Source organism: Myotis lucifugus, unplaced genomic scaffold (genome assembly GCF_000147115.1).
Source record: "Myotis lucifugus unplaced genomic scaffold, Myoluc2.0 scaffold_281, whole genome shotgun sequence".
Taxonomy (NCBI): domain Eukaryota; kingdom Metazoa; phylum Chordata; class Mammalia; order Chiroptera; family Vespertilionidae; genus Myotis; species Myotis lucifugus.
The window spans coordinates 381767-405127 of NW_005871329.1; the positions used below are offsets into that span (position 1 = coordinate 381767).

At 42.0% G+C, this 23361-nt stretch overlaps 1 protein-coding gene across 1 annotated transcript; it reads left to right on the top strand.

Moving 5' to 3' along the window:
* The first annotated feature begins 1212 nt into the window (after positions 1-1212).
* On the top strand, positions 1213-23342 carry ANKRD66 (ankyrin repeat domain 66). Its single transcript, XM_023763337.1, has 4 exons — positions 1213-1326; positions 16248-16419; positions 18944-19172; positions 22885-23342. The coding sequence occupies exons 1-4, from the start codon at positions 1213-1215 to the stop codon at positions 23084-23086; spliced, it is 717 nt and encodes a 238-aa protein (XP_023619105.1). The 3' UTR covers positions 23087-23342.
* Positions 23343-23361: the final 19 nt, after the last annotated feature.

Sequence of the window (23361 nt, forward strand, 5' to 3'; positions counted from 1 at the left end):
AATATTGCTCATTGATTTTCAGTTTTTAGAATTACCTTGTAAACAAGCCAAAGAAGAATGGACTATCACTGAAGCAAGGAAGCATAGGAACATTCATCTCCGGTAAAAACTGCTATTTGAATTTTAACCCTGCTATCCTGGCTTCTGTACACACCTGCTTGCTTAAACAATAGGGTAGTTACCTCAGTTTCCAGATCGAGACCGGGAAACTCACATAAATCACCCCATTTTGTTGCCAGCCCACATCCCAAAGGTTACTCTCCTGTGTCTGAGGACCAGAACCACAAAATTGCTTTCCTTAACTCAGTGGCTCCAGGAATACTTTCTGATGACTCAGTTTTTCCAGGAACTGAAACTATAGATAACCTTTGGAGATTATTAACTTTGTTCAATTTTGCTTCTGTAAAACTGCTTTCGCAAGATAATTCCACATTCCGATGTCTAGCAGGATGTGGTTTTTGCCTTTATAAGCTGGCTACTGCTCTCACTCAGGCGCTATGAGATTTGGAGAGCATTTGCCCCCTCGTAGCTGCCGGCTTTGAAATAAATGTGGCTCCTTAATTCGACTTCTTGAGGCATCCTTGTGTGATTCGTGGGGTACATTACAACATAACTATACAAGAGAATGTGACTATGATTAATTTTTAAATGTAATTTTTAAATGCTAAAAGGAGGTGCAGTGGGGAGCAGAATAGAATTTGGGTTAGTAAGGGTCTCATTTTAAGAAAGTGGAGAATCAAGGGATACTGTCTATAATTGGTCGAACAGTTAATAAAGATCTGGATACATAGTAAGTTTGCAGAGGAGAGAACTGTGAAGGGCCTGAGTATAGAGATGTCACTCTACTAAGAAGATCAGGGAAGAGAACAGATAGGACCAGTGAATACATGAGCTAGGAATGAGATAAATAGTTCTAAGATGATGCACCAAGAAATAATAATACAGTATATTATTTTGGAAACATTGAGATCACCACCGGATATCTAAAAACAGAAACCATTAGAATGCTTCTCTTTGGGAAATTGTACTGAAATTAGGGTGGGCTCAGGTGGGAGACTCTGGCTTTACTCTCTTGGTACTTCAGTACTATTTAACTATTAGGAGTAAGGGCATGATTACATATTTGTGAAAAGAAAGCCTTCACCAACACAATGGCTTTCAAGAATGAGTACGAATTTGTCTGGAAGGAAGAGAGGAAGAGAATTCTACAGAATGTGGAACTGCATGAGCAAAGGCACAAGGGCCTACAGTGAACAACATACTTTGGGAATGTCCAGTTCTCCATGTGGCAAGAGCATCGGGTACATAGGTAGGATGGAGCAGAAGGTAAGGATGTGAAGGTGAGCTGGCACCACAATAACCGTCTTGCGAATGATGCAATAGAATTTGCATTGTGAGCTTCTTGAGGACAGGAGCTACGTTATTTTATTAACCTGTATCCTGTAAGGAGCTTGGAACACAGTAGTTGCCCAATAAATGTTTTCTAAATGAATGAAAGATACCTTGGGGGAACCACAAACGCTTTTAAGCACAGCAGTTGCATTTCTTATTTTTGGACGATAATTTTGTACTGGAAAAAGATGAACTAAGATTGGAGAAGCCAAAAGCAGGGGATGGAATAGGAGGCTATTAGGAGAAAGGTGATGATATAAAACAGGATAGTGACAGTGGGAATTGAGAGTGGAAGACCTACCTGGGAAATGTTAGCAAGGTAGAAATGGGTGAGAGGACAAAAAAGGGGAATGAGTCCAAAATGGCCCTGAGATTTCTAGCTGGGGAAACCAAGGTGATGCTGGTTCATTAATTGAGAAAGAAAAATAGGAAAAGGGAACAGGTTGGAGAAGTGAGTTAATAAATGCAATTTTGTGTATATCGGGTTTGAAAGATTTGAGGATGATGTTTTAAAACTGGTGAGTCTGGAATTATTAATGGCTTATGAAATCTACTTGGTGAACCTAGACAAGTAGTTTTTAATGAAATAGAACATGATAAATTTTAAAGTGTATCGTATGTGGTAAGGTTAACTGTTGTTCCACAGAACTTTTATTTGCATGTATGTAAGTATGTATGTAACTGGTATAAAATGTGTCTTACAACATATGTCAAAAGAAATGTTTGAGATTCTCTGTCCTTGGATACGAGGTGGAATAAGTGGTGTGTGGAGTCACCTTATACCTGCTTGAGAGAACCATCTCTGTAAACTTCTTTCTAGCTCTATTCAGTAACCTTACATTGATAGCTAGAAGTCAGTCAGAGTTGGGAGTTCATGCCACAGAAACCAGCAAACACTAGAAAATGGGACTTCTTTCCTCTGTAGTGAGCTAGGACACATCTGGGTGGAACCTTATCTCATGGGTAGTTAGTTATGAAAGTTTGAAGCTCAGTATAGAAACCCGAGCAGAAGTTATTTGGAAGTGAAAATGCCTAGACTGCATGAGATTGGCCACTGAGAGCTGTTAGAGAGAGCAGAGGTAGAAGATAGAATTCTAAAGAACACGTTCAGGGAAGGTAGGAGGAAAAGGAGCCAGTGAATGAAACTGTGAAAGGTTGATCAAAGCGATGATGGAGACTAGGAGAGGGAAGCTCTACAGAAGTCAAGGGAGAAAGAGATTTTCAAAGGTAGGTATGATCAACACTGTTGATTAAATAGAATGGGTGAAGACCAAAGAAAGGGCCATGGGATTAGCTATTAGGAGGGCAGAAACCAATTTTAATTTTTAACCCCTAAAACCAATTTTAGTATAATCGAGGGATAAAGGCAGGGAGGCTATCAGGAGTAGAGATGAGGATACAAAGACTCGAAGCGTAGATTACTCTGAAGACATTTTATGGAGAAGAAAAGGAAAGGGACATGGCTGTAGCTTGAGTGAGGAAAAGCAGGAGGAAGAGTGAAAATCTGGGGGATAGGTGTGAGGTCAGCCTGAGGATGTCTGAAGCCTCTGAGCCCCAGGTGGCTGGAATTCACTCATTAGTCGTGGAGTCAGTCTGTCTGGTGATGTGCTTTTCCGGAAATGTTTGCCAGTTCAGGAACAGCACCAGAAAGGAGGGTTACCTGGGCTTGGAAATTAGGAGAGTAGTTTGGCCAATGGCAAAGAAAAGAAGGGAATTGATGGTAATGTGAAAAGATAGATTATTTATTTCTAGTTAAGATGCCATATATTTGTATTGTTAGAAATCTGAACAAAACAACAACAACAAAAGAAAGTGGGGGTGTCTCCATAACCACAACCTCATTTGGTACTTATTTAACAATGTGATACATATCTTCTAGACACTTCTGCACGCTGAAGTATAATACTAATTAAAAGGGCTGAGTCATACAGACCTGGGTTTGTATCCAGTACTACTGTACTAGCTCTAAGGCCTTGGGCAAGTTACACAGCCTTCTAACCCCTCAGTTTCCTAATCTGTAAAATAGAAATAATAATAACATCTATATCACGGGGTGCAGTGAGGCTTGAAAGATCATGCATGCTAATTGCTGAGAACAATAGTTGGTAGGCAGAGTGAACACTTGAGATACACATACACAAAAACACACACTTATATGGGAAAGAGAATTCATATATATAGGAATACACAAATACATACATAACATCAATAACCAGGAAGCACTGAACAATTTTGGTATTTGAGTGGGTTGGAAGAACCTACCCTAGGCAGAGTGTCGAAGTGGGAGGGTGGAATGTCATGGTCAGAGAGTGGAATTTGAAGTACAAGACCTCAGAGGTGAAGCTCTTCCAGAAGACGGCGGGCCCCGGATGGTCATGCCTCTAAGTTTCTACAGTGGAGAGAAAATAAAGAATTCTCTATTCAATATTTTAGCCAATTCCAAAATGTATTGTTCACTCCACGGTTAGTCTTCATTCCTCTGTGGCAATGTCTTAATGCCCTTTTTAGACTTGGTTTTCCTGGAGACTCTGGAACTGTGGATGTCAAATGGACTTGTTTGTATGCATTCAGTAACTGGGCTCTATGTTCTGGCCTGTCTAACCTGTCTTCAGGAGGTTTTTTCTTGCTCAAGTCGTTGATAACACCTCTACTAACCTCAATCAAGATGAAGGTGGTTTTGTGCTACGTCCAAGACTCACAGTGTTTCCCAGGGGCACTATGATTCACAGGCACCTGGCTCCTTTATCCAGGCACCAAGTTATTTATTCCACATGCATAATGTCATCAATTCCCCCTTCCCACTCCTACTATTCCCGCGCTAATCAAGGTTTGCAAAAGCTCTACCCTTGACAGCTACATAATGTTTCCTTTGATAGACAAGTTATGCTCATTATAAGAAACATGCTATTTAGCTCATACAAATTCAATGTACATCCTTTATTTTTATTTTTTTTAATGTGCCTCCTTTTAAACTTTTGTCCACATAAACAAGTAAATTCACATATATTAAATTTTTGGTCCATTTTACAAGATTCTATTTTAATTTAGCAATATAATGCTAATATTTTACCAAGCCAATAAGTACATATGTGCAGTATCCGTTCAAATTGCTCTATATATTCCCTTTGTAGAAAAAATGTGGGTTATTTATTATAAGTTTGGTTGTTTACAATTTTTAGTTTTTGAAGTACCACTTCAGTGAATATCATTGCAGTTAAATCTTTGTGCATGTTTTAAATTATTTATTTGTGATAAATCTCTGGGAATGGATTTTCTTAGTCAAAGTATATGCATTTTTATTTCCTTCTTACTCTTTTTTCCTCCTCCATGGGTGTCCCTCACCGCCAGAATACATTTTACCTTCTTGTGGCAAAATTACTTCTCTAAAAATGATGGACTTGTAATCATTTTACTTCCCTATTCAGAAATCGTCAATATTTCCATTGCACACGGGGGTCAATAAAGTCCAGATATCTTGCCATGGCATTTGTGGCCTTCCAGGATAGCCTCAACCTTCCTTTCATTTAGGTTTCCCCTGTTCAACTTACTTTACACTCATCCATTCTGGACTCCATGTTGGGGCATTATTCCCTTTGCTTGTAGAATTCCTACTTCACTGGGCCAGATCCTGGCAGGAGGTGTGTGGCATCCTCAAACTGGATTATTTAATGAGCTTTTGTTCTTTGATAACTGTTTACCAAGGTGAGAATAGAATTTAGGGAATGCACGAGGCATAGTGCAGTCAGTCCTCTGGCCAAACGACACCAGTGAGCCCTTACCACCCAGTGGCCTGTAGGAGCAAGAGGAAAGAGAAAGCGATGACTGGGACCTGGTGAAGAGAACTCCATGGAGAGGGCCACCTGATATCTGTAGCAACGCCCTGACAACTAGGCAGGAAGTTAAAGGACTAAATATTCCAGCTATACTTTCTATCCACCCTCAAAACTCCTGCTGGAAATCAGCTAAACCCAAGCCAGAGGGCACTGGAGCCCATTGATACTGTACCTATAGGTGAGCCTGCCATGGTGAATAGGGGAGAATGGCTCTGATGGGACAAATGGAAGATTTCCAGCATCCTTTAAAGATTCCTACATGTAACATCATCATGTGCTTTAGTGCTTCTCTTAGGGCAGGGGTCCTCAAACTACGGCCCGCAGGCCACATGCAAATACAAATATTGTATTTGTTCCCGTTTTGTTTTTTTTTACTTCAAAATAAGATATGTGCAGTGTGCATAGGAATTTGTTCATAGTTTTTTTTTTTTAAACTATAGTCCGGCCCTCCAACGGTCTGAGGGACAGTGAAGTGGCCCCCTGTTTAAAAAGTTTGAGGACCCCTGTCTTAGGGCATTTAATACAGTCTCAATTATATTTTATTTGTGCAAGATCTTATCTCCTCAATTAGATTCATAATCCTTTAAAGAGAGATATGGCTTTTTTTGCATGTGTGATCAGAAACTCAGGGTAAATTTGTTGTGAAGTTGTCCCCTACAAAGGGACTTCCTCAAGACAGTTGAGACAGAAGCAACAGATTCTCGGGATACAGTAGGAAAGATGAATTGATTGGACAAGGGTTGCTACATGGAAAGGGTATTAGGTACAAAGTCAGCATGTGAGGGAGCTACATAGACCCACATTCAGATTGTGCAGCACCCAGTGAGGCTAAGAGGAGAACCAAGCTATGCCTCTGAAGGATACAAGATGATAAAGTAACACCTTAGTGAATATGGCCAACCTGGAAATCCTAATGCCCCAGAGCAAGACTCCATGAGCCTCATGCTGGCTTGGCACACATCTCCAGTTTGTGCTGATCTGCAGCGATGCTGGAATCCCAGACCCAGCACATCCACCTTTTCTAGTCTAATCCCAGGGACAGTCCAAGATGTCAACCTAACTCCTCCTTCCTGATCAGGAAGCTCCGTGAAAGCTTCTACAGTATGCACATAAGCGGAAGGGAACAAAAGATTCGGAAGCCACAAATGGAACCCCACTCTCACCTTCCCAGGCCCAGAGGCAGAGACTGAGTTTGATCAGCTCCCCCACTCTCCACAGGAAGTAGGCAGCCCCGGTCTGAGCATATTTAAGCCCTCTGAGCCTCCATTTCCTGGCTTGTGAACTATCTATACTCCGACTTAGTTAAGACTGATGAGATAATGCCCATAAAACACCTAGAACAATACCTGATGCACAAAGGCATTTGACAGATCTTTCATTTCCTTCTTGCCACTCCCAGTTCCCATGTCACCATTCTGTCCACCTCACTGTATTGCCTCTTTCAGTATTGGTTTGAAATGGAAAATGCAGCACTTTTGCATGTGCTTTTGATTTACCATCTCCAGAGGCAATGCAGCAAAGTAGATAAGACCATAGTTTCTATAACCAAACTACCTGGGTTGTCGATGACTAGCTTTGTCACCTTAGGCCTTACTTGATTCCTATGTGACTTAGTTCACTCTTCTGCAAAGTAGGGATAATACTTGCACCTGTCCCACATGATTAAACTTATTAATATGTGTTAGAGCACTGAGAACAAAACCTATATGGAATTCTTATTAGCATCTGCTTTAGAATTGGAGGGAAGTGGACCAGAATCAATTCACAGTGGCCTGAGCAGGGATCAATAGGAAGCGGTAAATATGCAAAGGAGTGGCAAAGCTGCTCAGCCCAGACTTGAACTTGTGGTCACTGTACATCAACTCTGCATGCTGAGCTTAACTAGGGTGGGGAAGGTTGTAAAAGATGAATTAAGACCTAGTAGCAGTGTGACTTTTATGAAATAAGTTCATGTCAGTAGGTCTCAATATTTGCATCTATAAAGTGAACTTTTAATTCATGATTTCTAGAGTCCCTTCCTGATTTAAAAATGGCTTTGACTCTATGGGGGAAGTCTTTTAGAAATTTTAGTCCCTGTGCTTGAGTCATTGTGACCACAGGTTGATGGCTGGCCCATAGATATTACTCGGTGATCTCAGTGGCTATCATAACATGGGCGAGAGACCCTTGAGGGTAGATTTTTGACATTAACCCCAGATTAAGTTATTCATCAGGTCACACTGATGACACTGAAAAGCATTTACCACACAAATTCAGTTTCCCATTAGCAGATTCACTACTTGTAGTATACAAAAGTAATATTTTTGTAAGATCAGGATTTGTCTTCATCTCATTTTTATATGGCCTTGTGTGCTTTGTGTCAAAATTTTAATTTTTTTAGATCAAAGCATATCCTTTTTAAGTCATTTCTTCATCACCTTACTCTTAACTTATGAGAAATCCTGGAGGCCTCTCCCTTTGGTTTCCTCACTTCCGGTCAGCTCATGGCTTATCAAGAAATTGGGGCTCACAAACCCATTACAGGTTTCCCCCACTATCCAAAACTAGAGGTGCCTATGAAACTTTTAGTAAGCTGAAATGGCATAAAGCAAAGATGTGATTATCATTAATTTATATGGAAACATTTTGAGTGTTCTCAGACCCCAAAATAACCTACCAAATTATGCCAAATATGCTTAATTACATCTGGCCTTACAATAAGCTTACTTAGGCTTCTCTGATACCTTACAACTCATCTTGCTAAGGAAGCACAAGGTAGAGCACAGATGTTCACAGACCCAGCTCAGACCCCTGGTGGTTAGATGCTGAGATGCTGAGTGTGGTTCTCGGAAAGGAGCTTGGTGGGGCCGCTCTCGCTGCTTGGGGTGCCTGCTGCCTCTAATAACAACTGCCGCAAGAACAAACACTGAACTTTTTGCAAAAGCGAAAATCCTCTTTGGATGTTTTTCAGATAGCAAAAATAGGTACTAATATAAGTCTTTCCTAAGAGCAAAGTGACATAATGCTAACTTTCGAAAAGTGGGGGACAGGTATATGTATTAGGGAAGGAACCATGTGGCGGGGTGGGGTGGGGGTGGCCCCAGATGCATGCAATTTGTGAATGACCACAGCTCCTCCTCTTCCCATGGGATCCTTATTAGACTGCAGCTTCCTTGAGGGGAGGCCTCTGTCCTTGAAGCCTTGCCTCATTCCACACTTACTAGTTGCTTATAAAATATCTATTTGTTGAATAAAATCAAGCTGAATTGGAACTGTTCTGGTGCTTAGAAAGCTTATAAGACACTGAGCCCTTTGGGGTTGGGCAAGGGGTCTCATCTGAATCTTTTCCTGCCTGTCATAGGCATTCATTAAACCCCACCCTCTTTGACATGGTTGCCCATTACTCTTCTTAACCTTTAGTTTCTTTGGGGCTATATTCCCCTGGTTTCCCTCCTATCTCCCTGACAGTGCTTCTGAATCTTCTTTGATAATTCGTCCTTTGCTATCGGATCTCTGAATGATGGCAGGCCTCAGGGCTTGGGTCTCCCTCCTCTCTGTACCTGCTACCTTTAATGCCACCTTTATGCTGACAACTCCAAATGTGTACCTTTAGCTCAAAAGCCACAGAATATTGGTCTCCTATTTGATAATTTGGATGCCTTACAGGAACCTCAAAACTTAACACATTTAAAACAGAACATTTAATTTAAACTAGCCTTCTGCTACCTAAACCTGCCCCCCCCCCCCAGTCATCGCTATGCCATCAAATGTCACCACCTTCACACCAAAGTGGTCAAACCAGAAGCCCAACAATCATCCTTGATCCCTCCATTTCCCTGATCACTCATATAAAACCCATTGACAGGTCCTGTGAAAAGTCCCTCCTAAATAATTCTTTTAAAAATACATTTTTATGTATTGATTTGAAAGAGAGAGAGAGAAAAAACATTGCTTACTTATTTATGCACTCATTAGTTGATTCTTGTATGTGCTCTGACTGGGGACTGAACCCACAACCTTGGCATATGAGGACAAAGCTCTAACCCACTGAGCTACCCAGACAGGGCCCTAAATAGTTCTTGATTTCAATCATTTCTCTACATGTCACTGCCAAATACAACAAACCACTACTCTTTCCTGTCTGGACTTCAGCAATAGGCTTCTCAGTGATTATCTTGTTTTTCATTTTGTTTCTCTTTAGTCTCTACCCCATGTACAAGCCAAAGTCACCTTAAAAATACATATAAATTGCACCATCTTGTTCCTTGCTTAAAACCTTTCAATGACTTATCCTTGTACATGGAATAAAATCCAAAATCCTTGCTGTAACCTAGAAGACCCTGAATGATCTAGCCTTTGCCTATCTTCTTCCACTTGCCCCACACCACACAGACTACCCACACCCTCCTCCTCTTTATTTCTCACTTAAGCCAAGCTGTTTCCCTCCCTCTGCCTGGAACGCCTTCCCTAGCTCCTCAGATGCCTGGCTCCTCTCATGCCAGGTCTCAGCTCAAATGTCACCACTTAAGGACATCCATCCATGATCACCCTTCTTTCTCATTATTCTCCAACACTGACCGTTGTTTGTTCACGACACTAGTAGAAGTTGTAATTTTACAGGTATACATTTATTTGTTTTCTTATTGTCTGCCTTTTTTATTGGACTCTAGGCTCAAAGAAGAGAGGAACAATGAGTAGTATCTTGTTCTCCATGTGGCCCAGTATAGTGTCTGGCAGATATAATGCATTCAATAAATACATGTGGGGAGAAAGAAAATAAATACAGAAATACATGTAAAAAGGAAGGGGAAAGAAAAAAGAGAGAGAGAAAAGAAGGGGGAGGGGAAGGAAGAGGAAAAGGAGGAGAAGGTAGGGGAGAAAAAAAGAATGGGATAGATGGATAAAAGAGAAAGAGAGGAGAGAGGAAGAGAGGCGGGAGGAAGAAGGTCTTTTAGACCAGCATCATCCTAAAGATAGATGCTTAGAGTAATGGAGCAGAAAGAGGAGGCAAGGAGAAACCACCCAAAGTTTTCCTCCTTTCCTCCCTCCCTCCCTCTCTGCCTTCTCTACCTTGTGCCAGGTGGGTCATAAATTATTTCAGCTACTCACCTTTCACAGCCCCAGGGAAAGGTGTAAACACTTCATTTTATTGGTGAGAAAAAAGAGGCTCAGCAAAGTTAAGGGCTTTGCCCAAGATCTCCCAGCTGGTTCTGGATGTGAGGGGGCCACCTTGTCCCCACTACTCCACAGTGTCATGTGGCCTGTCAACCATACTTTTAATTTTCATATTTCTTTATTAAATGCTATTTGAAACGAACCTGTTAGGAACCACCTTGGACTACAGAGCAGACTGGAATTGCTGACCAGTTTCAGTGCAAAGCCGAGGGGCAGCCCCCATCCACCGGACAGTCACGGCCTAGTGAAGCTGAGGTTGATTGACAGACTTTAATGAGGAAGGAGGCGTCAGTTTCCATGGTGTGAAACAACAAGACTTTGGCAGCCAAGACTCCCTGCCAGCACTGGGCACCTCAGTTTCAAACAAGACAGTAAGTATTTGTATATTACTCTTGTCTTCAGATGTTTACTGCAGTTACTGTAGATCATTCATATTTATTAGAGCTTATAATTACTGGCTACTTTTTTACATTGAGACACCTGAACCAGGAAGATAGAAATTCAAGTGCACTTGAATATACAGGGATTCATGTGAAGGGAAATTTGCCAAAGTTTAGTAGTTGGTGGTAGGCTAGTGAATTGTATGTTTTCTACAAATAACTTTTTGTGTTTTTTTTAAGAAATCATCTAATTTATAGTATCCTTTATTTTTTTCAAACAGCTTTGTTGAGTTATAATTTACATACCATAAAATTCTCCTTTTTAAAGCACACAATTCAGTGATTTTTAATGTATTCAAAGTTATAAAAGTATCACCCTCCACTATTTAATTTTAGAACATTTCATCACCACAAAGAAAAATCTTGTACTCCTTCCCAGTCACTTCCCACCCCACCTCATTCCAGCCCGAGGCAACCAATAATCGACATTCAATATAGATTTGCGTATTCTGGACATTTCACATAAACGGAATCATACAAACATGCGAGCTTTAGTGACTGGCTTCTTTCACTTAGCCCGTTTTCAGGGGTCATCCTTGTTGTCGCATGTATCACAACCTCATTCTTTTTATTGTCAATTAATATTCCTTGTATGAATATCCCACATTTTATTTATGCATTTATCCATTCATGGAAATTTGGATTGTTTGCACTTTAGGGCTAGTATTAATAATGCTGCTGTGAACATTTATGTACAAGCTTTTATGTGGAGATATGTTTTCATTTCTTTTAGGTATATACCTAGGATTGGAGTTACTGGTCATATATAATTGCTCTATGTTTACCTTTTAAAGAACTACCAAACTGTTTTCCAAAGTGGCTTCCCCATTTCATATTCCCACCACAGTATATGAGGGTCCCAATTGCTCTACATCCTTATCAACACTTGTTATTACTGCCTTTTTTATTATAGTTATTGTAGTGGGTGTGGAGTGGTGTCTCATTATGGTTTTGATTTGCATTTGCCTAATGACTAATGGGGTTGAGCACCTTTTCATGTGCTTATAGGCTATGTGCATATTTGTTTTGGAGAAACTTCTGTTTATATTCTTTGACCATTTTTAATTGACTTATTTGTTTTCTTATTGTTAAGTTTTAATGGTTCTTTATATTTTTTGGATACAAATTTCTTATCACATATATGATTTGAAAAGATTTTCTCCCATTTGGTGGTTGCTTATACTTTCTCAAAGGTATCGTTTACAGGACAAAAGTTTTTAATTTTAGTGAAATCAGTTGATTTAATTTTTTCATTTGTTGCTTGTGCTTTTATTGTCCTATCTATGGACCATTGCCTAACCCAGGGGTGGGGAACGTCCAGCCCATGGGCTGCATAAGGCCCGCATAATCGTTTGGTTTGGCCCTGTCAAGACATTAGGGGTGAATTAATTAAACGTTTGACCCAATCTAGCAGACTAATTTTTAAGTTGATAATTTTGTATGCTCCGAGAATGATGTTAAAAATATCCAAGCGGCCCTTGGCAGAAAAAAGGTTCCCCACTCCTGGCTTAACCCAATGTGATGAAGAGTTACCACCATGTTTTCTCCTAACAGTTTTAGTTTTAGGACATATATTTAGGTCTGTGATGTATTTTAAGTTAAGTTTTGTATATGGCAAGAGGTAGACGACCAACTTCATTCTTTTGGCTATCCAATTGTGTTAGTACTATTTAGAGACTATTCCCCCACTGAATTTTCCTGGCACTTTTGTTGAAAATCAGTTATTTGACCATAAACATAATGGTTTATTTCCGGATCTCAGTTCTATTCCATTTCTCTATATGTCTACCTTTTTGCCACACGGCATACTTTGTACCACACTGTCATGATTATTGTATCTTTGTAGTAAGTTTAGAAATCAGGAAGTGTGAATCCTACTTCGTTCTTTTTTTTTTTTTTTTCAAGATTGCTTTGGCAATTCTGAGTCCCTTGCATTTGAGCTTTTAGGATCAGTTTGTTAATTTCTCTGCAAATAAATTTAGCTACCTACTCATTGAGAATGTCTACTTACATTATAAGTTATCCATGGGAAGTTGTGGAATTTCCTTGGTGTGAACTCAAATGTGGAACAAATGGGGCTAATTTAAGTGTAAACCTGCTTGCAGGTTTGTGTGAATGGCAAGCAAAGAAAGAGGCTCCCACGCACTGATTCTAAAAATGGTTTGGCTTTCTGTGATACCTGCAGGGTAGAAGCTGTCTAGTACCTCTGTTCACCATGTTATCTTATCATTGATCAAATGCTCCAGTATAAGGGTTTTCTACTAAGACAAACAAGCCACGAAGATAAAATCCTCTGTCATCTTCTGTTACCTAATGTACATACTCAGCACCCACTTCATGCACAAAGGCCCGTCCTTGTCCTTCGCACTCAGACATGCTGAACCACTTTGGGCTGAGGCCCAGGCATCTGTTGTTTACACCCACCAGGGAGCCAGCCAGACCGCCTCTGCCTTACTTTAGGTCTTGCCAACGCCTTGTGGATGCAGAGACATTGCCACTCAAATGTGGTTTGTGAACTACTAGATGCTCTGGGGACTTGTTACAGGCCCATCCCAGTCCAGCTGAGTCAGGATCTGCATTTTAACAAGATCCCAGATGCTTTACATACACCAGAGGTTGGTAACATCGGGCCAAATCTGGCTCCCTCCCTGTTTCTGTAGGCGCATGGTCACCACCTGTGGAGGTGGGCCTCACTGGGCAAGTACGGTGAGCCTTGGAGAGCCAGCTGAGGTCACTCTCTGTGCCCCCCATACCCTCTCTACTCCCAGCACATTCCTCCTGACCCTGCTGCTGTGCTGCCCAGGGTCCTGCTGGTCACCACCTACACCTTGTGGACTCTGCTATTGGCAACTATAGAGCACTGAGTAGAATCATAATCCAGTCAAGTTGCCTTGCCTCCTGCCAGCTACCAACTTGTGACAGTCAGGCTCCTGGAGAGGAGAGAGAGCATGCTGGCATCTGGGCGTCACCTACGCACAGTGAGTGACCTTCCCACAGGCCAGGCCCCTCCCACTCTGGCAGGTTGCCCTGAGAATGTCTCAGGCTGAAGGCTGGCAGTCAATAATAAACAGGACAGGAGTTTATCTTGTTACCTAATCGTCTTGATTTTGCCTGGTGGTCGACTGAGCCTAAAAAATGTCCTATTTCACCTTCTTGATTTTGCCTGGTGGTCGACTGAGCCTAAAAAATGTCCTATTTCACCTTTTTCAAGAGAAGTTTGTGGGACCCTCCACCACTGTCAGCGCCCAAAATAACTCTTATTCATCATTCAGGGACCCGGCTTAGGTTGTTTTCAGAGAGACTCTTATTCATCATTCAGGGACCCGGCTTAGGTTGTTTTCAGAGAGAAGTGCCTTTTACTTCCTAGTGTTGGTGAGAGGTCCTTTCCTCTGTCCCCAGAAAGTCCTCGCCATCCTAACACATTGGGCTTGCTTGTGGATTACGGTACTTCCTTCTCTTCTCTATGACACAGATTGCTCCTCCCACCCCAGTTTCTGACCCACTGGGTCTGATTTGGGGCCCAATCATTTGCATTTCTAGAAGGCCCTGGGTGCTGCTGTTTCTCGAAATCTCACTTCAGTGTTAAGATGGAAGAGACATTTTTAACAGCCCCTTCTCTAGGGGCTCTGTTCTCATTCCTTTTTCCTATATCTCAGCCCCTTTTTTGTTATATCGGTAATTCTCATACTTTTCTGTCTCAGGACTTTACACTCTTAAAAATTACTGAGAATCCCAGAGGGAAGTTTTTTTGTTTGTTTTTTAAATATTTTTAATGATTTTAGACAGAAAGAGAGAAGAAGGGAGAGGGAGAGAGAGAAAGAAACAACAATCGACTGCCTTCTACACACCAACTACTGGGGATTGAGCCCGAAACCTGGGCAGGTGCCCTGACCGGGAATCGAACCAGTGATCTCTCAGTGCATGGGATGACAATCAACTGAGCCACACTGGCCAAGGCCCAGACGGGGGTTTTTAAAATGTGGATTATAGCTATCAATAATTACTATACTAGAAATTAAAACTGAGAACATTGAAAAAAATGTGTATTAATTCATTTGCAAAAATCATAAGCCTACAAGATAATAAAATACTGTAATTTTTATGAAAAATAACTTTTCCTAAAACAAACAGTGTGAGAAGAGTGGCACTGTTTTGCTTTTTTTGGTCAAATCTCTTTAATATTTGGTTTAATAGAAGACACCTGTATTCTACCTACTTCTGCATTCAGTTTGTTGTTCTGATTGAAATACGTAAAGAAAATATGGTTTCACACGTATATGAAGTTGAAAAAGGGAGGAGTATTTTATACCCTTTTCAAATATTGTGAATATTTTTCTTTGATATACACCAAAACTGGACAAGTGGGAGTGCTTTAAATGTTAGTTGGAATCTGAAATGGTCTGTGTGTTTTCTATACTCTAAATTAAAATTCATTACACTGAAATCCATTGGCCTGTTTGGAATGGATCCCTGTACCCATGCATTTGCTAACATCATACACTTGTCCTACAGAAAATACTGGTTGACAGAGTTCTGCAGACATTTCAAACGTTGATATATTTCATTATTTTTTTATTCCTTTTACTAAGTCATGTAATCAAGAGTAAAAATTTGATAAAAATGAATAATTCTTACTGCTTTAGTTTCTTTACTGAAACTAGCTTTTTTATTCTTTAAAATGCATGTGTGTGGTGGTAAAGGATACCTGACTGCTGGTCCAGTCTGGGCCACTGCCCACTTCTGCCCCTCTTCGTGCTAAGGCGCCTGCAGTTTTCTACACCTTTGTTTGTGAACCATCAGGGTAATTTTCAGTACAGTGTACAAAGCCAATGACATTTTAATATTATAATGAAAGTAGTTTTGACCTTATGGACTTCCTAAAAAACTCTCAGGGCTTCCTAAGCATCTATAGACTATAATTGGAGAACGGTTGGTTTATGTCTTAATCCTGTAAATAATTTAGCCATTTTATTTGTATGCTTATATTTTGTCTACCTCCTGAATTGATGGAGTAATAGTATTTAATTTCCACAGAGTATATGGTCTGTGTCCAGAATAAGCTTTTCACAAGGATTGTCACTGTATCCTCACAGCAACCCTGGCAAATTACACCCATTCTACAGATGAGGAGCTTAAGGCACAGAAATACACAATCAGATCAGTGTCACGCTACTAGCCCTGGAAGGTGGTTTGAGACCAAAGAACAAATTCCATCCCCTGACTTTAGCCTGGAGTTCTGTAGGCAGAGGAGAGCCATTGATAGTTTTGGGCAGGTGACTGGCATGCACCAACCACAGTAGCTAAGATCTAAATGTACACTCAGCAGAGCACACGTATGAAGCAACCCTGGATGCAAATTTAGGGTAAAGAATCCTCACTAGGAGTAAAGGGTTGTAGATAATTTCCTAAGTGGCATGTTTTCCCACAGGTTTTTGTCATGGAATTGACGAGAATGTCGGACATGACAAAGCTCCATCAAGCTGTGGCTGCAGGGGACTATACTCTAGTGAGAAAGATTTTGAAGAAAGGTCTCTGTGACCCAAACTACAAGGACGTGGACTGGAATGACCGAACCCCCCTTCACTGGGCTGCAATCAAAGGTGAGTGGGCAATGCCAACAGAGTCCATCCCCTGCAGTCTATTGTTCATGAAGGTACCAATCAGCATCTGTGAGGGGTAGCCGGAAGAACATTTCTTTTTTTTTTTAATCCTCAACCAAGGATATCATTTTTTATTTGTTTTATTGATTTATTTTTAGAGAGAGAGGAAGGGAGAGACAGAGAAAGAGAGAAAGAGAGAGAGAGACATCGATGCCCGATGGAACATTTCAATCTGAGCACCACCACTTACTAGTTGTAGCACCTTGACTAGTTATTTAATGTCTCTAAGCCTTAGGTTATTCATCTACATAATGGGAACAAAATGCTATCTTAGAGTCTTGTAGTGAGGATTCAGTGAGATAATGGGTGTACAGTGCCCAGCACATAGTCTACTCTCAATTAATATTAATCCTCTGCCCTCTTGACCTCTAGCAGGATGGGAGCATTATTCCTGTAGTAGGACAGGGACTTCGTCTGTTCATTGCTGTATCCCCCATGCCTAACGATGGCTTAGTTATAAAATTGGAGGAGGAAAATGGCAAAAATTCAACAATGGCCTTGTCAAGGCCTTTGGCAATAGAATACCATTGAACTTTGAAAAGTGTTAAGTAAGAAAGTATTATAGTCCACTTTGCTTTCTAAAAATATGTTTTGTTCCTGTATGCAGAATGGATTGGCAGGAAGCAAGACTGGCTGCAGAGAAATCAGGTTGGAGGATTTTGTAGAAATTTAAGTACAATGTCATGGTAGCTATACTAGGGCACCTTTTAGCAAACATTTGTCATATGCTGAGTACTGTGCTATGTACTTTAGATCAATGATTTCATTTGTACTTCACTAGAACTCAGTGAGGTAAGTAGTAATATCCTTTATTTACAAATGAGAAAACTGAGCCTTAGACATCTATTGCTGATCCGGGGTGCCATAGTTAGTAAGTGGTGTTTATCGTCAGGCATGAACCCCCATCTATCTGGCTAGAAAGCCTGTATAATTAATCTTTGCTAGCTATATTGTAAGTGAAACTTCAAATATTTTTAATTGAGGTGTAATTGACATAACATTATATCAGTTCCAGGGGTACAACATAATAATTTGATTTTTATATATATTGTGAAATGATCACCACAAAAAGTCAAATTAACATCCATCACCATCCTTAGTTATAAATTTTTTTTCTTGTCATAAGTTTGAAGATCTATCTTAGCAACTATCAAAGAGGCAGCACAGAATTATTTTTTTAAAGTATATTTTTATTGATGTCAGAGAGGAAGGGAGAGGGAAAGAGAGAGAGAAACATCAATGATGAGAGAGAATCATTGATTGGCTGCCTCCCTCATGCCCCCCACTGGGGATTGAGCCCGCAACTTGGGCATATGCCCTGACCAAGAATCGAACCCGCGACCTCTTGGTTCCTGGGTCGACGCTCAACCGCTGAGCTACACCCGGCTGGGCAAGAATTATTAACTACAGTCACCATGCTGTACATTACGTCCCCATGACCTTGTATTTTATAACTGAAAGTTTGTACCTTTTGACTACCTTAACTCAGTGGTCGCCAAACTGTGGCTTGCGAGCCACAGTCGGCTCTTTGGCCCCTTGAGTGTGGCTCTTCCACAAAATACCACGTGCGGGCGCGCATGTACAGTGCGATTGAAACTTCGTGGCCCATGCGCAGAAGTCGGTATTTTGAGGAAGAGCCACACTCAAGGGGCCAAAGAGCCTCATGTGGCTTGCGAGCCGCAGTTTGCCGACCACTGCTTAACCCATGTCACACATCTCCCACAGCTGGAACCCACCAATATAATCTGTTCTCTGTCCCTATGAGCTTGGCTTTTGTTACTTAGATTCCACATATAAGTGAGATTATACGGTATCTGTCTGACATGTCTTTCTCTATCTGGCTAAGCATAATGCCCTCAAGGTCCATCCATGCTGTAGCGAAATATTTGTTTTTGAAATCAGCCTGGAGACTGCCAAAAGCAGGGAGCTTGCCAGTGCCAACATAGGCAGGGGTAGAGTGACTTGGGCGGGAAAGCAAGATTTCTAGGCAGGGCTGGGAGGGGAGTGTCTGGGAGGGAGTAGAGGGAATATTTAGAGGGCCTCAGCCCCTGGGTGAGTGAGAGCTTGGTTCCTGGGGGTAAGGGTGGGGTACTGAGAGGAAAAAGGGAGGAGGGAATGATGCTGAGCAGCTGGAGGGGCCTCAAAGGCCAATGTCTTCCCCTCTTTTGTGCTATCTAGACCAGGGGTCCTCAAACTACGGCCTGCGGGCCACATGCAAATATAAATATTGTATTTGTTCCCGTTTTGTTTTTTTACTTCAAAATAAGATATGTGCAGTGTGCATAGGAATTTGTTCATAGTTTTTTTTTTAAACTATAGTCCGGCCCTCCAACGGTCTGAGGGACAGTGAACTGGCCCCCTGTTTAAAAAGTTTGCCGGCCGCCTCAATTCTAGACTAACCGTGGCCTTGGGCCAGCGGAGACATTTTCATCTTAACCTTCTCTTTCTTCTTGGTGCATGTAAGGGCATATGGAGGTGATGAAGCTCCTCATACAGTGCGGAGCCAGACCCTGCCTGGTAACTGATGTGGGCTGGACCCCAGCTCACTTTGCAGCTGAGTCAGGCCATCTGCCTGTGCTCAAAATGCTCCACGCATTGCATGCCGCCATCGATGCCCCCGACTTCTTTGGAGACACGCCAAAGAGGATCGCACAGATCTATGGGCAGAAAGCCTGTGTGGCATTCCTGGAGAAGTAAGTTCCATTTCTTCAAACAAGAAGGAAGGGCAGGGAAAGAGGAGCTTGTGATCAAGTCTCTGCTGACTCAGTGATCGCAGGTCGATGAGAATAAAATGAAGAAATCCAGGCAACTATTGTTTGAGGTTTTTTTAAAATATATTTTTACTGATTTCAGGGAGAGATAGAAACATCAATGATGAGAGAGAGTCATTGATCAGCTGCCTCCTGCACGCCCCACACTGGGGATCGAGCCCACAACCTGGGCATGTGCCCTTAGCTGGAATCGAACCTGGGACCCTTCAGTCTGCAGGCCGACGCTCTATCCCCTGAGCCAAACTGGCCAGGGTATGTTTGATTTATTTTTGATTAGTTTTTCGCTGAAGTGCGAATCCGCTGTGGAAACTGTAATGTGTTACATTATGTAAAGTTGATTATTTTTAAATTATACAAAATTATAATTTTTATAATTATACATTATTATAATTTTAATATCACAATATATAATTATTGTAATTATTGTTGTAGATTATGAAAAGATGATCTCAGATAAGAGGGGTAGGACACCAGGTTTGAAAATGGGACATGGTGTAATATTTATCATTGTGCTGAATCAGCTCTCATCCAAGTTACCAGGGAGTCTTGTTGCTCTATCAATGGCCTCTTCTCAATTCACATCTTACCTCCACTTAATTTGATATCTGACATTTTTCAAACTCTTCTCTCTTGTTTTATCTGAAGCTACTCTCGTCTAAATCTCCTCTACTTATCTGACTATTACTTCTCATAATTTGGTCTAAGCTCTTACTTTGGCTGCTTTTTAGATGCTGAAATTGCTCCTGTTCTTGGCTCTCCTCACTGACTTTCTCTGAGTAATCTCAGCCCCTGCCCAGTGACCAGTGGACGGCTGGGCATGAAAGCCACCCCAGAATAACTGAGTGGGGGAGGAGTGGTTCCTCCAAATAGTCAGCAGTGCGGTTACCAGGAAAGCTGGGCAAACAGTGCTGAGCAGACAGAAAAACGCATCATGTGTAAGTCATCTCTGCTTATCATCATCTCCCACAGGGAACTTCCCTCTGACAGTCATGGGGTTTTGAGAGAAGGAATCCTGGTTAAGAGGCAATTAATCTGGACCTTAAAAGATGGCTAAGAGCTGGCTAATGAAGGAGGGAGAAAGATTTTTGATTGAGAGGAAAGACACCCAGTTGGAAGTGTTCATAGAGTGTGTGTCCATGTGAGAAGGTAGTGGGATAGTGGAGAAATGAGGGGCCTGGATAAGTAGAGCATCGCACCTGTAGAGAGAAGCGTAGAACAAGGTTGGGTGGACGTGTGGGTGACCTTAGTGAGATGGGCAAGCATATGAGTGTGGGCTCATTAGGGGCTGATCAGCAGAGCCACTCCTGTAGTGGAAGAGGCAGTGATGTTGTGGAGGCACTTGGATTCCAGGCAAGGAGATCACTTAAGGCCGTGGTCGGCAAACTGCGGCTCGTGAGCCACATGCGGCCCTTTGGCCCCTTGAGTGTGGCTCTTCCACAAAATACCACGCGGCCGTGCACGTACAGTGCGATTGAAACTTTGTGGCCCATGCGCAGAAGTCGGTTTTCAGCCTGGGCGAGTCTATTTTGAAGAAGTACTGTTGATATTTGGCTCTGTTGACTAATGAGTTTGCCGACCATTTCTTAAAAATTCATATTGTAAGGCCCTAGATCAGCGGTTCTCAAACTGTGGGTCGAGACCCCTTTGGGGTCGAACGACCCTTTCACAGGGGTCGCCTAAGACCATCGGAAAACACATATATAATTACATATTGTCTTTGTGATTAATCACTATGCCTTAATTATGTTCCATTTGTAACAATGAAATTGGGGATCACCACAACATGAGGAACTGTATTAAAGGGTCGCGTCGCGGCATTATGAAGGTTGAGAACCACTGCCCTAGATGGTTTGGCTCAGTGGATAGAGGGTCGGCCTACAGACTGAAGGGTCCAGGGTTCGATTCCAGTCTAGGGCACATGTCCAGGTTGAGGGTTCGATCCCCAGTAGGGGGCGTGCAAGAGGCAGCCAATCAATGATTCTCTCTCATCATTGATGTTTCTATCTCTCTCTCCCTCTCCCTTCCTCTCTGAAATCAATAAAAATATATTTTAAAAAATTCATGTTGTAAGCAGGGGAGCTCCTGGTTGAAGATGATGAAGAGAAAGGATGTACAAGAGAGTTTTTAAAGAAGCCTAGACAGTATTTGACCATTTTCTGAACCTTCTCGGGACCCTAGCAGAACAATTCAACTTTTTGATCCAGCCTCACTAAGTAGTACATCTCTCATTCAACAAATACTTTGGAGACCTACTATATGCATGGCATTGAACTAGATACTAAAAAGAATAGAAAGATAAATCAGATACAGTACTGGGACATCAAGAATTTCCCTGTCTAGGAGTGAGATAACTTGTTTGCATAAATAGCAAGACTGGTATCCTAAGAGCAGAGCAGAGGAGGTTCAGTGAATGTTGAGGGGGCACAATAGATGTGGTCTGATTATTGGGAGATCACTCCCAGCTTGTTGGGAGAATGGGGGCTGAGGGCCAAGCAGACTTGCTATCCTCTGAATGAGCTGTGCTTTGTATAATGTTTTGTACTTAAAATACTGTTTGCCCTGCCTGTATCATCATCTTTCCTCTCAAATTCTATTGATCTTCATATTGGCTCAAGTTTTATTTCTATGAAGTGGTTTTTACCAATTTCTTTAAGCAAGTTATACACTTACCTTTGGCCTCATATACAAAACTAGTAGCCCTGTGCATGAATCCGTGTGCCAGTAGCTCGCTGCTGCCCTCCTGTAGCTCCCCCCGCCCCCACTCATAGCTTGCTGCTCTGCCCCCTCCTGTAGCTCTCCGCTGCTCACTTGTAGCCAGTAGCTCACTGCCACCTTCCTGAAGCTCTCCGCCCGCTGCCCCACCATCCTGTAGCTCCCCCTACCCCCCGGCCCCTGAACCCCTCTCATAGCTTGCTGCCCTACCCCCTCCTATAGCGCTCCGCCACCCACTTGTAGCTTGCTGCCCCACCCTCCCGCTGATCTGTGATCCAATCGTTACGCAGTTGGTCATTTCGTAACAACCATTTGTATATTACATCTTTATTGTATAGGATGGTACATAATATGTACACTTCCCATTTTTTTTGAGTGTGTGGCAGTCTATTCATTTATCTACTTTTCTATTTACCACCCTATCTATCATCTATAACTAGTTCTTCATGTGCATCTATCTACACATACAGTACATTTGCAATTATGAGTAATTTTTATTTTCTTCCTTATGTGCTTTTGTACTTTTAAACTTTTTACAGTGAATAGATATGGCTTTCATAATTAGGAAAAAAATAAAATTACAAGTAAGTTAAGGAAAACAGCCTCATAATAAGATGTGTACCTGTGTAAATAGTGAGTACTTTCAGAATTAGCAGGGCCTTCTTCAAGCTAAGTGCTAACTGATTGATTCTGTCAACACCTTACTCTTGGTGCACCGGTTTTCTCCACCTCCAAGTGGTTTCTTTAGTGTCTGAGTCCTCCCTAAGTGTACACTTGGAAATGCTTGAACGTGGCCTCTTTCCTTTGGGATGGACCCCCGAGGTGCTCAGGGTGTGTGCAGAGGCCTGAAAGAGACGCCCCTTTCAAAGCTGGGCCAGGCTCGCCTGCGCTCTCTGAGAGCCACTGTCTCCCCATCTCCTAGGGCCGAGCCCGAGTGCCAGGACCACCGCCTCACCGCCAGGCAGAAGGGGCTGCTGTTGGATCAGCGGGACCCAGACTGGGATGCCAAGAAAAGGGAGATGGAGCTGTCTCTTCCTTCCTCGACTCGAAACACTAATAAGAAAAAGCATAAGAAAAGTCGAGGCCCCACCAAGCTCAGCAATACCAAGGAGAGGAAAGTGTGAGAAGGCTGGGCCACAGAGGCTGGAACCTATGTTTTCTGGTGGGAGACTTTCCCTAGTACCAGAGTAGAGCTTGTCAGGCGTGTGTTGTCTTTACCTGATTTTACTCATAGGTCATTATCCAGATGGCTTCTACTGGTAGCTCAAGACCTGTCATTCAACCGGAAGTCTTGCCCTGAGGCTGTCCTCCCTATTGTCTCCTCACTAATACCTGCTGTCCACAGAACTACCAGGCGGGAGACAAGTGTCAGCTGCTTGCATTACCAGTGATTTGAACT